The 13096-nt window shown below is 33.2% G+C and overlaps 3 protein-coding genes across 6 annotated transcripts; 1 reads left to right on the forward strand and 2 right to left on the reverse strand.

Moving 5' to 3' along the window:
* Positions 1–1830: 1830 nt before the first annotated feature.
* LOC128877257 (uncharacterized) lies at positions 1831–3910 on the reverse strand. Its single transcript, XM_054124411.1, has 4 exons — positions 3764–3910; positions 3227–3426; positions 2484–2627; positions 1831–1983 (listed from the first exon to the last, which is right to left on the reverse strand). The coding sequence occupies exons 1-4, from the start codon at positions 3768–3770 to the stop codon at positions 1897–1899; spliced, it is 438 nt and encodes a 145-aa protein (XP_053980386.1). The 5' UTR covers positions 3771–3910; the 3' UTR covers positions 1831–1896.
* A 124-nt stretch (positions 3911–4034) lies between these two features.
* LOC128877241 (E3 ubiquitin-protein ligase listerin-like) lies at positions 4035–11572 on the reverse strand. Of its 2 annotated transcripts, XM_054124385.1 has the most exons (23): positions 11451–11572; positions 11108–11160; positions 10610–10819; positions 10285–10551; positions 10080–10195; positions 9649–10003; positions 9389–9576; positions 9159–9294; positions 8403–9089; positions 8124–8334; positions 7694–8039; positions 7126–7627; positions 6947–7062; positions 6712–6865; positions 6454–6635; positions 6184–6367; positions 5915–6089; positions 5468–5828; positions 5256–5402; positions 5048–5178; positions 4575–4978; positions 4338–4505; positions 4035–4264 (listed from the first exon to the last, which is right to left on the reverse strand). In XM_054124385.1, exons 2-23 carry the CDS (start codon positions 11150–11152, stop codon positions 4205–4207), a joined length of 5145 nt encoding a protein of 1714 aa, XP_053980360.1. In that variant the 5' UTR covers positions 11153–11160; positions 11451–11572; the 3' UTR covers positions 4035–4204. The 2 variants fall into 2 exon arrangements, with proteins under 2 accessions (XP_053980360.1, XP_053980359.1); XM_054124384.1 differs by lacking the exon at positions 11451–11572 and having other exon boundaries at positions 11108–11250.
* Positions 11120–12530, forward strand: LOC128877253 (phosphatidylinositol-glycan biosynthesis class F protein). 3 transcript variants are annotated; one of them, XM_054124405.1, is made up of 3 exons: positions 11120–11244; positions 11375–11530; positions 11609–12528. In XM_054124405.1, exon 3 carries the CDS (start codon positions 11621–11623, stop codon positions 12326–12328), a length of 708 nt encoding a protein of 235 aa, XP_053980380.1. In that variant the 5' UTR covers positions 11120–11244; positions 11375–11530; positions 11609–11620; the 3' UTR covers positions 12329–12528. The 3 variants fall into 3 exon arrangements, with proteins under 3 accessions (XP_053980380.1, XP_053980381.1, XP_053980377.1); XM_054124406.1 differs by having other exon boundaries at positions 11210–11289; XM_054124402.1 differs by lacking the exon at positions 11120–11244 and having other exon boundaries at positions 11251–11530; positions 11597–12530.
* The last annotated feature ends 566 nt before the right edge of the window (positions 12531–13096 follow it).

The following is a 13096-nucleotide window of genomic DNA, read 5'->3' on the forward strand; positions in this document are numbered from 1 at the left end:
TCTTCCTCCACTACCTCCTGTTCTCTTCTTCCATCCCCTCTAATCTCTTGGCCCTCTCCACGTGTGATGAGGTACCCTCGGGTACGTCCACCTAGTCCTCTAAATACGCGTTGCTCGTCGAAACGTCGACGGTACAAATTATTTCTGCGACGATGTCCAACCACGCGTTGTCAGCTCCGCGACGCTTCCGATTCCGCTCTCGGGGGCTTTTCGGGTCAAGGTTAAGCCTTCGCACCTCCGAAGCTTAGCAAAGATACGTCGGCCTCTGACTCGATCCTCCTTGATCTTCTTTTCAGAGACCATTTGAAAGATCCCTCGGTTCTACGTACTAACGTAGGTTCGTACTCTTGGATGGTTCATTACGCTACAAAATTACAGACTTCCCTTATTTTATTTGCATCTCATAAACATGCTTATACTTTCGCAACGTACGTTGTACATTTTTCACCTGTGTAAATACCCCTGCTTCAACAGTACGCGCTATCATTTTACTTGTACGTAATACATTGTTTGTTTATTTGCTTTTAAAGAAAAACTACGTAACCGAATCATACATCCAACGTTTTATTTCAATCGAAGAAATATGGGTTAAGATTAAAACTATCCATTATTCTTTCTTTTTTCTTATCTTCTTATTTCGATACGTCGTTACCTTGAAAGTGGCAGGTAAACGTTTATCTGAAGTAATTTCCATACCACTTTGAATTTTCGAACGTGTTAATTTCTTCGACACGGTGTGCTGAGAAAATGTCTCGCAAACTTGTGATTCCACTTTATTCGTATGATTGATGCGCAAACTATGGAAGAACAAGAACTTCTGCATTCTTCTCGATATCAAGGAAGACATGTAAATAGAGAACACCGTTGAAATCGTCATCTCTGGTAGGCCATAGTCGAGGTGCCGTTAAATGTGGCAATTTGTTGATAAAATAATCACAACGGCTGTCTTATCTTCTCCGGCTGGAGCCTATTTCAAGCAGGGCCGTCTCCCTCCGAGCACCACCACCTAGAACGATAAATCAAAGATTATATTAAGTATACCAACGACAACGATTTGCTCACCGGACCTTTCTGGCCCCGTAATGACGTTAGCTGGGCGGCCAATTGTGACGAATTGGCAATTACGTTACTTCGTTCGTACGTGCTTCGTGGGCTCAAGATTTTTCTAGACCTTCGAGCGGCCCGGTTACGTAGAAATTCGGTCAACGGTCTTGACTGTCGAGTTTATCGTTGAACGTTCATGAATTTGCACTGTCATCGAAGGAGAAAACTCGACGTGATCGAAACATCGAACCGGGAGTAAACAGATAAACTCGACGCTTTTGGAAGAAATTGCTGAAATCCTAGAACAAGTAACTGGATTCGATGTTCGAGATACGGCCCTGGCACTTAAGTTGACCGTATGACGTCTTCAAGTGAGTAATGCTCGCAATTCGAGTGATACTATAAAAGTATTCGATCCAGAGCCATGATAGACCCGTTGTTTTGATGTTTCACCGACATATCCGCTGTCAACGCCTGCTCCAACTCGGAACAAGCCGTTTCAAGGGTCGTACGCAACGATATGTTCAAACGCTCGCTACAGCCGCATGTTTCTTCTTTTTTATACAAAATTTATGAACAAAATAAGATTTCACTGAGTAATGTTCCCGATAACCTTCGCGTTACACGCGTCAGTGATATTTAGTTTTTGTCTGTTTTTGTGCGAGATACAGGAAGTAATACATTTTGCGATAAGTCGGAAGGATCACATTGATATCGATGTTCCTCAGGACGAAATACAAGGGACAACAAATTAATTATTTTAGGTAGTCATCAAAGGTTTAAACGTAATAAAAAACATCAATCATGTATTGCACGTACATTACAACGATCGTAAGCATAGTTTTATAGTAGTTAATTAAGTACGAGGACTTCGTAGTCTTTGAAGGACAATTCCTCTCCATCAAAGGGAATGTAGAGACAGCCGTGGCTTTGTTGGACCTGTAAAAGATAATATTTTGATCAAATGGAGGTCTTGGAAAATACCACCTCTATTTAAAACATTTGAATTAGTCTCATGAAATAGTTTAAACTATATACGCCTAGTACGTTCAAAACACACATGAAGCAATTAAAAAGAGTTACTTCTCAAAGACATCCGAACCAAAACGAGATCTTAAACGGAATGATAGGGATAGTCCTCGTAGACGAACTTGAGTGATCAATTACTTTTGTCCCGACTATAATATTCGCAGTAATAACAGCGACCTTTTCTTTGGTGATTATGATCAATATAAATCTAAGTATTAACTATCTCCAACACAACGTCCTAAGGACTATCTTATATACCCTAATTGCTTCTTTCATGAATAATCGTTGCTTCCCGAGATTCTCGTATGTTCTACGACTCGTTTCACGTGTTAATTATAATTTCAATCCACATGGTTACGAGAAATACAAATAAATATCTTCGCGCGGAATAAAGATAAGCGAATTCCGACCTTGCCAATTGTTTGGGATCCATTATGGAGAACACGGCCGACATACAGAGGCTCTCCATCGGTAGTTTGACCTGCGACTACCGCATTACTTGGAACGCTGCCGTTGCTGCAGAACTCCCATTCAAATTCGCCCAGGCACAGAATCTAATAAAATGTAATCCATTAAAGTTACGTTCGGTTGCACACTTGTATCATAGGCGTTGTCTTTTATAAGAGAGATACATTTTCGTTTGTTTGCAGTTAGTCTTTTTATATGCATATATCACTCAAGTCTTTTTACTTTTACTGTATTTATTTCTTCCTTTTTTATCAAGTGCTGCAAAAACCAAACTTTGATGCAAATCATACGAAGTGTCCCTATTTCGCGAGGCAAAACGACTTTGCCTTGACACGAAATCTCAATTCCGTGTTTGCGTGCGTCGATAGGCTACTTCGTTCCATCAGGAGATTAAGTTCATTATAGAAAACATTTATTATTTGTTAAAATCATCGAACCGTCCAGCTTGTTCATTATTTCGCCTTGAGTTTAATCGGTTTCCCTGGTATCACTCCGAACGAGAGATACAAGATAGCATCGATATCTGAGTGAAGGATACTAATCTGAGATCGTGTAACCGTGTAACGGGATTCATGCACGTTACACTAAATTCATTATCGTTCATTACGCTTGCATTACGTTCACATTATTCTTTAATGAATGGCTCCTTTCAACGAAACGCGTAAGTTTAAGGCAAGGCACTCACGTCGAATTCATGTTTAGAGTGTTCCTCTCCGTTGTGGCATATGTAGGCAACACGTTTACTGGGAATCACTTTCGCCGGAAGCATATCGCCTTCGTGAAACGCTCTGCCGACGTATATGGTGTCTCCGTCAATGTCTCGTCCTCCAACAACTGCATTTTCAGGCAAACTCCTCTCCGCGGTTCGGTGGACCCATTTGTAACCTTTGGTACAAAAAAATCAACTTTTACAAACAATAGAAAAACTCTATTAAGAAGAAAAATTCTATTTATTTCTACATTTAATAAATAATTATTACATATCATCGATACAATTATCATCATCGTATGGATTATCCGATAAAAGATAGCTAGAAAACTCACATTTAGCTCTAACGACATACTTTTGTCGCTCATACGTCAACAACTATTGAATATTAATATTAATGTAACTATTAATACTGCAGTAAATATTTAATGATGCCATTGAACGTTTCAAAAGTTTTCGAACATTAAATACTCCCGATTGATACGAATGGTGATACATATTTTTAACGCTTACCTGGCATCTTGCAACTCGTTTTATCCTATGTTTCACAAAGAATGACGCTTATCTTGTCCCAACATCCAATTATAAGCTGTCCTAATCTTATCGTATGTTTTATCTAATATTTGTGTTCTCTTTAAACTATATGACAGGGTACAGCTTTCCGGAAAGTTGGATAAATTGATTAATGATATCATATTTGAAAGTATTTATTTTTATTCAACAAGAGAATGCCCGACTCAAAGAACTTTTTACACGTGGAAGGTTAACAAAATATTTTCATATGTAATTGTACATTCAAATTTATTACTCATCTACGTAATTTACATTGAATATACAGAATTTATATGACGCAAAACTTATCGATAATATATCTCATTTACTAACTTCTTTATGTACAGATATTACTTTATTTAAATAGTAGTAAAAATTTGGTTCATAAATAATACAGAAAAATTAAAATACGTTCCTGCATATCGGGCACGTGGATTTCTGGCTTGTACTAAACCATTTGTACTAAAAGGAAAATGTAACTTTCAGAAAGAGTTTTGATAAAAATTGTAATCGTGAATAGCGCAAACTGACGTACCAGACAGGCTGTGTGAAACTTCTTGCGACACGTATGACATGACAATTTCGGTATTTGATATGTACTTAAATGGAAAATACTGAAACATATATAACACTCTTCGACGCCAGCGAATTTCTTATCTAAATTTCTTTTCCACAACGCAAGGCCATCCCACACAGATCCGTTCTATAGAGTAGAAAGTAGTAATTAAACAGTTTTTTTTTAAAAACAATATTTAGTATAATTAACCTCTACCTGATGTGTAAGAAATATGGACAACTGCATGTGACAGTTTCGCCAATTTGCAGTTCCACCCGCGTGTTGACCAGGTTCGACTGTTACTGGTCCCAAAGGATGATTAGGTGGTAAAGTGATGTTAAGTTCCAATTTTGTGTCATCCATTTGATACAAGGCTACAACTTCACGGAACGTTGGATGAACCTTCACTTGCATGTTTTCGATAGTATGTAGCTTGGTATTCAGAAGCTCTTCCTGGCAAAGCATGGGGCTAACATAATGCGTCGTGATCTTATCTACTGCAGCACTGACTCTACTGTCAGCAGTGCTCCACCACTGTCGTACCAATACTGGTAAATGTCTTAAACTATTTGTGTATAACCAACAAACTATATGATCTAATCTCCATTCCGTCCAGCTTTCTATAAAACATTGAGAATAAATGATTTTTGTAAAGAAGTTTTATTTGCAAGAAAAGTAAGCATGAATACCTCCAAAGTCAAGGGATGGTTCGGTAGAAAATAGCTCCATTAATTTTGCACCTTTATTTTTATAATCTTGGAGCACCTCCACCGGCATTAGACGGAATATGTTATTTAACAAACTTGGAAAGAAATTATCTCTGGAACAGTAAACCATTATCAAAAAAGATTGCTTAAAATATCAGGAAAATTAAAAAAATATTACAAAAATGTTTACTTAAGAATTTCGGCATACTGATACAACAGATCTCCATGAGCATTCGCGCACATGTCTAGTATGATAGCCCATGATAGTAAGTATCCCACAGTGTATGTGTAGGAATCTGTATATGGTTGAATGGTACAACTAACTGTATCGCATAATCTATAAAAATAGTATGATAATTAATAATATATGTACTTGCCATTATATGCTATATGAATATTTACTTGAAATCCATTAAAGTAGTGTTCACGATGTTCTGAGAATTTTCTAATACGTCTTCTATTTTTTTAATGTTCAAAGTATTTGCATCAAAGTTTTCTAACTCCACGGTTGCTTTGTCTTGTTCTACGAGAACTGGTACTGCCTGTTTTAATACATGATATGCACCCAGCTGTATACTGGCTACAGGAGATTGAAATAATTTTAGCGACAATTTTACAGTGTCGTTCAGATCAACGGGTATTGAAGGTGCTATCTTCGATTGAGTTTCGAACAGTATATTTCCGTTTAACATTTTCACTGCTTTTCCTAGATAATCTAACACTATGATAGGTTTCAAAACTGCTGTCTTTTTATCGTACGAATCTGTAAAAAATAGTTTATAATAAATTATAAAATCAAAATTAATAATTATACATTGGTTTGACGTCTTATTTTTTTAGGATTAATACCTGCATAAACCATCCAGGATTTAATAATTCCATATTGTATATCACTGGCAAAAACATTTTTCCATTCGTCTAACAATGTTCGAGGTAAGTCCGTTATTTCTTCCTGTTCGTGTCGGTTCATTAAATTCTGAAGTGCGAAATAAAGTTGACAAACGGCTACTGTCAGTGTAGATACCTATGATAATAAAAAAAGTGCACTATGTAAATTGAAACTAATAATTCAGTTTACATAATGGGCTAGTATGGATTATAGGTTATATTATACAAACTTTAAAGTCATTAGCATTTTGTTTTGATTTAGTAAGAGAAAATTGCCAAAGAACCAAAGATATTAGGATAAAATTCCACTGATCAAACGTTAATTTAGTGGGAACTTTCGTTACAAATTCTGTCAGTAATCTTATAACTTCCAGAGGTAAAGTTAATCTTTCCCAGGAAGTCTGAGAGACATCGCTATCAAAAAAGAAATAAAAATGTTTAGTTTACAATTGGTCTCATAAATTATATATAACTCTATAAAGTAAAATTATGTTACATACCAATCGAAAAGTAATAGCATATGGTTTTCCTTCTTGTAGGATATTAGTTTTTCTAAAATGCTGGAGTAGTTTAAATTGTGTTCTTGGTTTATAAGCGTACTCCTTGCAACGATTAACATGTGAATATTAATGTCATTTATTGTTACCGAAGTATTTTCCGAACTTTGAAGTTTTGATAAAATCTAAACCAAATTATTTTATTATTATATAAACCATTGCAAAATAATGCAATAATATATAACATTAATATTGTATTACCTGTTGCCCTTGAAGGTTCATTTCATTATCTGTGATAGGTATGTTACTATTGTTGTAAATTTTAAACAGTTCTTCTGGTTTTTGGCCAGTACATAATTCAGTGCAACAAAAGAGTATTATGTACGATAACATACTACCATATTTTGAATAATTTCTGAAAAATATTTTCAAAATAAATAATACACGATTAAAGAATGCAAATGAATCATTATTAATGATAAGAAGAAATACTTACATTTTAATATGATTAACAATTTGATTGTATGTATCTTCGTTAATGTGCATTTGTATTTGTTTAAAACTATTTTCAACAGTTATTAAAATTTTGCTAACGTTGCTATAATATTTTGTCTAAAAAGAATTGATCAATAAGTCCTTCATGGAAACTAAATTAATGCTATAAATAATACTTACGGATTTGTAATGATTTGTGTAAATTCTTCCCAAAATAATTGAGTATATAATATTTATTAAAAGATTCGTACTTCCTGGTAAATTCAAATTGTGTATCATCAATTTTTCACTATTAGATTCTTTGTCTTCGTCTTCCTCTTCATCTCTGCTAGTTGATCTTAAGCATAGGTTATTCAGCACATTTATATTAAATAATGCCCATTTTAAACAATTCTCAGTATTATCCATTACCGCGGTACTAGTTAAATCAATGGACATGGAATTTTGATAAATTTGTATCCTCTGATCAAGAGTGGATACATATAGTTTACCACATATTACTTCACCATACAGAATTATTCCAGTTACTTCAGCCATCCATGTAGTTATATTAGAATCTGTTAGGAATGTTAAAATAATTTCTTGTGCATAATCATTATCCATGTGAACTTGGTTATCTATTATAACTTCGAGAAAATCAGCCGCCATGTCCACCAATATATCTTTGGGGCGCTCGTCGTTCCTATAAAATATTACCTGTGTTATCAAGCAGAACATAAAAATATTTCGTACATAAAAATTATCTTACGAGTTATATATTTTTTTCCACATAGTAGTTGCAAACTTATTAGTCAACTCAATCAATGCTGGTTGAGATAATTTTTTAATAGCTTCCAGAAGTCCTTTTTTCCATACAACCCGCATTGTTTCAATAAAAGCGAAATCGTTACTAAAGTAATCTCGAGAACACAGTTCAAAAAGTGTTTCTAATACTTGTACAGCTCCCAATATCGATTGTTTATGAGTCCATGTTAATGGAACAATACAAGAAATTAATTTTGCAAAATGTAATAAATACGTTTTATCCACTTCATGAATTGAATTACAAAGTATAGATACAATTTCATTGACGCCATCTTCTGTTATCGACAAATCTAAAAATAATAATACAGCATGATATAGGTGTTATTTTTCGTTGTATTAATAAGCTGTATTGATGTTAAACGTTGAAAACTTACTGCCATCATCAGAAGGTTCAAAGGCTAACAAAATAAGATTCTGGTTTTTCTCTAAATCAGAATAATTTCCTGAAGCAATTACCTTTGCTACATCTACTAATAAACTAGTTATTCTAGATTGTGAACACCATTTCTTTACTATTGGATCATTTCTATGTTTTTTTGATAGAGCACATTGTATAACACTTCGTGTTGTAACAATGTCTTGAAACTGAAAATACATCCATAAATATATGTATACAATTTTATAAATTTGTGTAAAAATGTTATATTTCTTACCTGTGTTAGTGACTCTAAAATATTATTTTTCTCATCATCATTCATATGCTTCATGAAATTGAATATTAATTCTACTATATATTCAGTGTCTGGTGAATGATCCAGTAACCAGTTTCGTAAAACATTATTATAGACATTGAAGAAGTTTACTTCTACTTTGAAAGAGTTTGATGGGTTTATAAAAAGTTCTTCGTTTGCAAAGCAAGTTATAAGCTTATTTAAATATGTTATATACGTTTTTATGCGCTGTTCAGTGATTTTATTGAAATATTTTATGCAAAGTGAATAGACAAAATTATTAAGTTCAGAAAGAAATACAGTATCGGTATCAGTGTTTGTATCCTGCGGTTGACGATCAACATTGATATCGTCTTCTGGATTTGAAAATGTTACTTTTAAATTTTTACGGCCGTGTACGGGAGCTGTTTTCAATGTAATTAAGAATTTGATTTGAGAATTGCTTGTATATGGAACATTGAATGTTTCCAAATTTTGGGATGTGTCTATAATCGAATCAAACAATAATTTGAGTTCGCGCCAAAATTCTTGTATCAAATAAGAATATGATTTATATTCTTCATTATATCGATTTTTACTCCAATACCGCACCAAGTGGGTAATTTCACAAAAAAGAATTTGTTTCATAGGAGTATCTTCTTTTAAACACATTTCTAGACTTGGCATGAGCTGAAATAATTGATCATTAATTCTAAATATTCTTTCCATGGAGAATGAATATGATATAAAATAAAATACCTGTTCTTTGAGGAGTGTAATGCATAAATCGTGATTATCAACATTTAGAAGAATAGAATAACGTAAACATTCAATAAATGACGTTGTTACCGCAAACATTTCTGAGCGGCTCATTTGAACGCTTTTTACCGAAAATCTAATGAAATATGAAAATAATATGAAAATTATTATACATTACATATATAAACTATATATAAATTAGTCATACATTACGCTATTTAAATACACACCCTTGTCGCATATTATTAAAAAAGTTCATGTACAAGTTGTAAACATCAACATTTAGTTTTGGAAACTGACTGATAAATGGTAACAAGTTCGGGTAAACAATAGTAGCGCAACACTGTCCTCCACTTCGTAAAACACGCCACAGTTTTGGTAATACTAATTTCTCAATACTTACTACACAATACCAATCCTAAAACAATGATTTTATGTATGACAGTATTAGACTTACCATACTAAACATTCTGCAAGTAATTATTAATACCTGTATTTTATTTATAGTTACAAGCACAGATTCCCATACAGCAGATAAGAGTGCTGGTTCTGTTTCATCAAGACTATTCATAATAGTTGTTACAGTTCTCTTTTTTTCCTCTTGCAACAGTATAACAGTATTCTCATTCATTGATGTTAACACATTAAAAAATGCTGTTTTAACTGGTAGAGCATCATACTTTACTAACTTCCAAAACTTGCTATTACTTATAATCTTACGGTGGATATCAATCATTTTTTCAATCTCCTGAACAGGAACCTTCTTTAAATAAAAACTATAACCTTGTAAACTTGTTATCAAAACTCTTTGATACTTTGCTTCCATTTCTTCTGCAGTAAGATTCCTAATAATATACATACATCAATATAATACAGTTCCTACAGCAGATGCCTTTTATATCTTTTAAATGAAAAACATACTTTTGCAAAGACAAAGACTGTGCTGTATGAATAGTAATGTTATCACAGATATATGTTAAAATTTCCTGTTGACAATGCACAATGGCATCAATCATTTTCCTTGGTGGAAATGTGTCCTATATGCATACAAAAGATATTCCATTAAACAATTACAAATCAACTTGATTATTTTCATGAGTTTTATGATTAGCATTTTATAATTTACATTGAACGAATTGATAGCAGCTGATGCAGCAGGGGGGTATGTATCATGTTGTGAAGTAAACCAGGCTCCTGCTAATTGTTTTAAATACACTGCTATGCCCTTCCCTACCCGTTTGACAAGAGCTGCATGTGCCAATTGTGCAGCTTCTCTCACTCTATGTTCTACATCTATAGCTAAGGCACAATATTTCCGTGGCCAGAATGGCAACATTCCCTCAACTGCTGATAATTCTGAGTCTCTACACATGACAGCAAATTCTTGTAAGGCCTGAAAGAGCAACATTTGAGTTTTCCTATTGCTTACACATTTGATACTTATATATTACCTTGTACTTTGTTGTTGCATCTTTTTTATTCATTTTCTTTAACACTATTTGAAAATTATTATCAATGTTACTCATTTCTATCTCATTTATGCTACAAAGTGATAAACCTGGTAATACAGGTACATATCCACCATCTTTCACTGCTGCGAAACCAACAAAATTTGGCATTGCAGAACCTAATAGTTCAGCACTTCGACTGCTACTTGATGGCTAGAATTTAAAAGAAATTCACTAATATTAAAGTTACGTTTACTTTATTAATTATTATAGAAAGATAATGGAAAAAATATATGTATGCAGTACATGTTAAACATAATAAAAATGTTGTAATGTTTTTAAACAATATTTCATTATTTCATTAAGCAGTCAAAGAAGCCAAATTACTACTACTACATTTATCGTTAAAAAGGAAAAGTAAATATAATGTCAGAATACGAAGTTTTCATAACAACAAAATTTAACCTATGATTTCTTTATTATTGATAGACTTTCGCTTACCCTTGCATTATTTTTTGTTCGTTGGGCTTGTTTCTTCTTCCCCATGATAATTACTGCAAAAACAACAGGAAATAGATCTTGTAATTGTACATTAATTTTATTAGTTCAATCTTATGCCAGGAATACGTTTGTAACAGGTAACAGCTGATTTCTCAATGTTTTCGTGTAATATGTACGCCAATGTACGCTATCTAATCGTGATATATTTTTTGAAATTTAATGAAAAATTGAAATAAACTACTATTTAATTTGATAATTTTTATGCAGTTCGGCATTAATACTTTGTTGAAAAATAAAATGTACGAATGTATTATTAATCATTGCAACGAAAAATGGTACATACAATGAAACACGATGATAATCGTGTAAATATGATAACATAACAAATACTGTATTGAGAAGAACCGTTTTATTTTACACCAAGTAAGAAACTACTAAATTTATGCAAACTTTTGTTTTTGTTATTTTCTTATTATGCACACGTGTTAGTTTTGATTACAGGTTAAGGAAGCTATGACAAACATGACAGTTGGAAACAAATTGGGTCAAAGATTGTTATTATCCTATTGTTCTTTCACTTGCATTTACTTTCCTGGTATTCTGATATTACTCAAGTTAAATGACAACTTGTACAATGTGGGAAAGTACAAATTTATCCCAGTATTATTAATTCTGCTTTTTGCAGAAGTGATAAAGTTACTGTTTCCTATGTTTCAATCTGATTCAATAATTATAGGGAAGACTGAATTAAGAACATCCTCAAAAGCTAGAAAGTCTTGGTCAAAATATTTGAAAGAAATTTTTAAATTTTTATTGGCTGCTTTTCTTTTGTCTGTTATATATTATATTATAATTGTACTATTCGGTGCACCTGTATTTATGCATCACGAAGAAACTACCATGCTGACTCTCACATTAACTACTCTTACATTTGTTCCTGCCAGTTTGCACTTAGGAGTGGATGGTGTATTAGAAATCATGACAGGAACACAATCTCAAAAAGGAAATGTCTTAGTGGATGCTGTAAAGACTAATATTCAAGCTACACTTCTAGGTACATGGTTAGGAGCTATTGTAATTCCATTAGATTGGGATCGACCATGGCAAGCTTGGCCAATACCATGTGTAATAGGTGCTCTTCTTGGCTATATGATTGCACACTTTATTACTCTTGCAAAAACCCTACCTATGTTAAAATTAGCCAAAAAAGTTCATAGATAAATAATAATATTTACACAGACAGTCATATAATAATTTATTTACAAATTATGACATTTTAGAATAAGATTTTACAATGCTTAATCATGTCATGAGTTGAACAATGTGAATAAAGTAATTTAAGTGTAATATCCTTTAAATATTTGTGTATCAACACGTGTACGTATTATTTTAGACTAATTTGTTATATAATATAAATTAAACAAAAAAGAATTCAAATATTGTTTATTCGATTTAATCGCCATCTGGTGGTCACTATCCCGAACTAATTTTTCCAAGTTTGGTCAGCGCCTCTATCGAGAAAACGCTCAAGTTTGTCCTCGATTAGTTCCTATTTTCAATGTTAGATGGCGCCATTTATACTGTTTTTTTTAACCGACATGATGGTAATGCACCGACTATGTCGGTAAAAACAGTGCAAATTGCGCCATCTAGCAGTAGAAAAAGGAACTATCGAGGGCAAACTTGAGCGTTTTCCCGATAGAGGCGCTGACCAAACTCCGAAAAATAGTTCGGCCTATCTACTACTAGGTGGCTTCGCTCATGAGTTAAAATACCCGCGAAAAAGGCCGTAATTTGAATATCTTCTGACACGTTTTTTAGTATATCCTTTGATATCTTTTCTTTAAAAACGAATCTACAAATACTGAACCGAAGTACGAATTTATTTCACCCTGCAATTATTATAATATGAATGTTACTGTCAGTATTTCACTCAGTTTTTACAGGAAAAGTATAAGTTTGAATCTTAGAATTGCTGAATTCATCTCG

Source organism: Hylaeus volcanicus, chromosome 5 (genome assembly GCF_026283585.1).
Source record: "Hylaeus volcanicus isolate JK05 chromosome 5, UHH_iyHylVolc1.0_haploid, whole genome shotgun sequence".
NCBI lineage: Eukaryota > Metazoa > Arthropoda > Insecta > Hymenoptera > Colletidae > Hylaeus > Hylaeus volcanicus.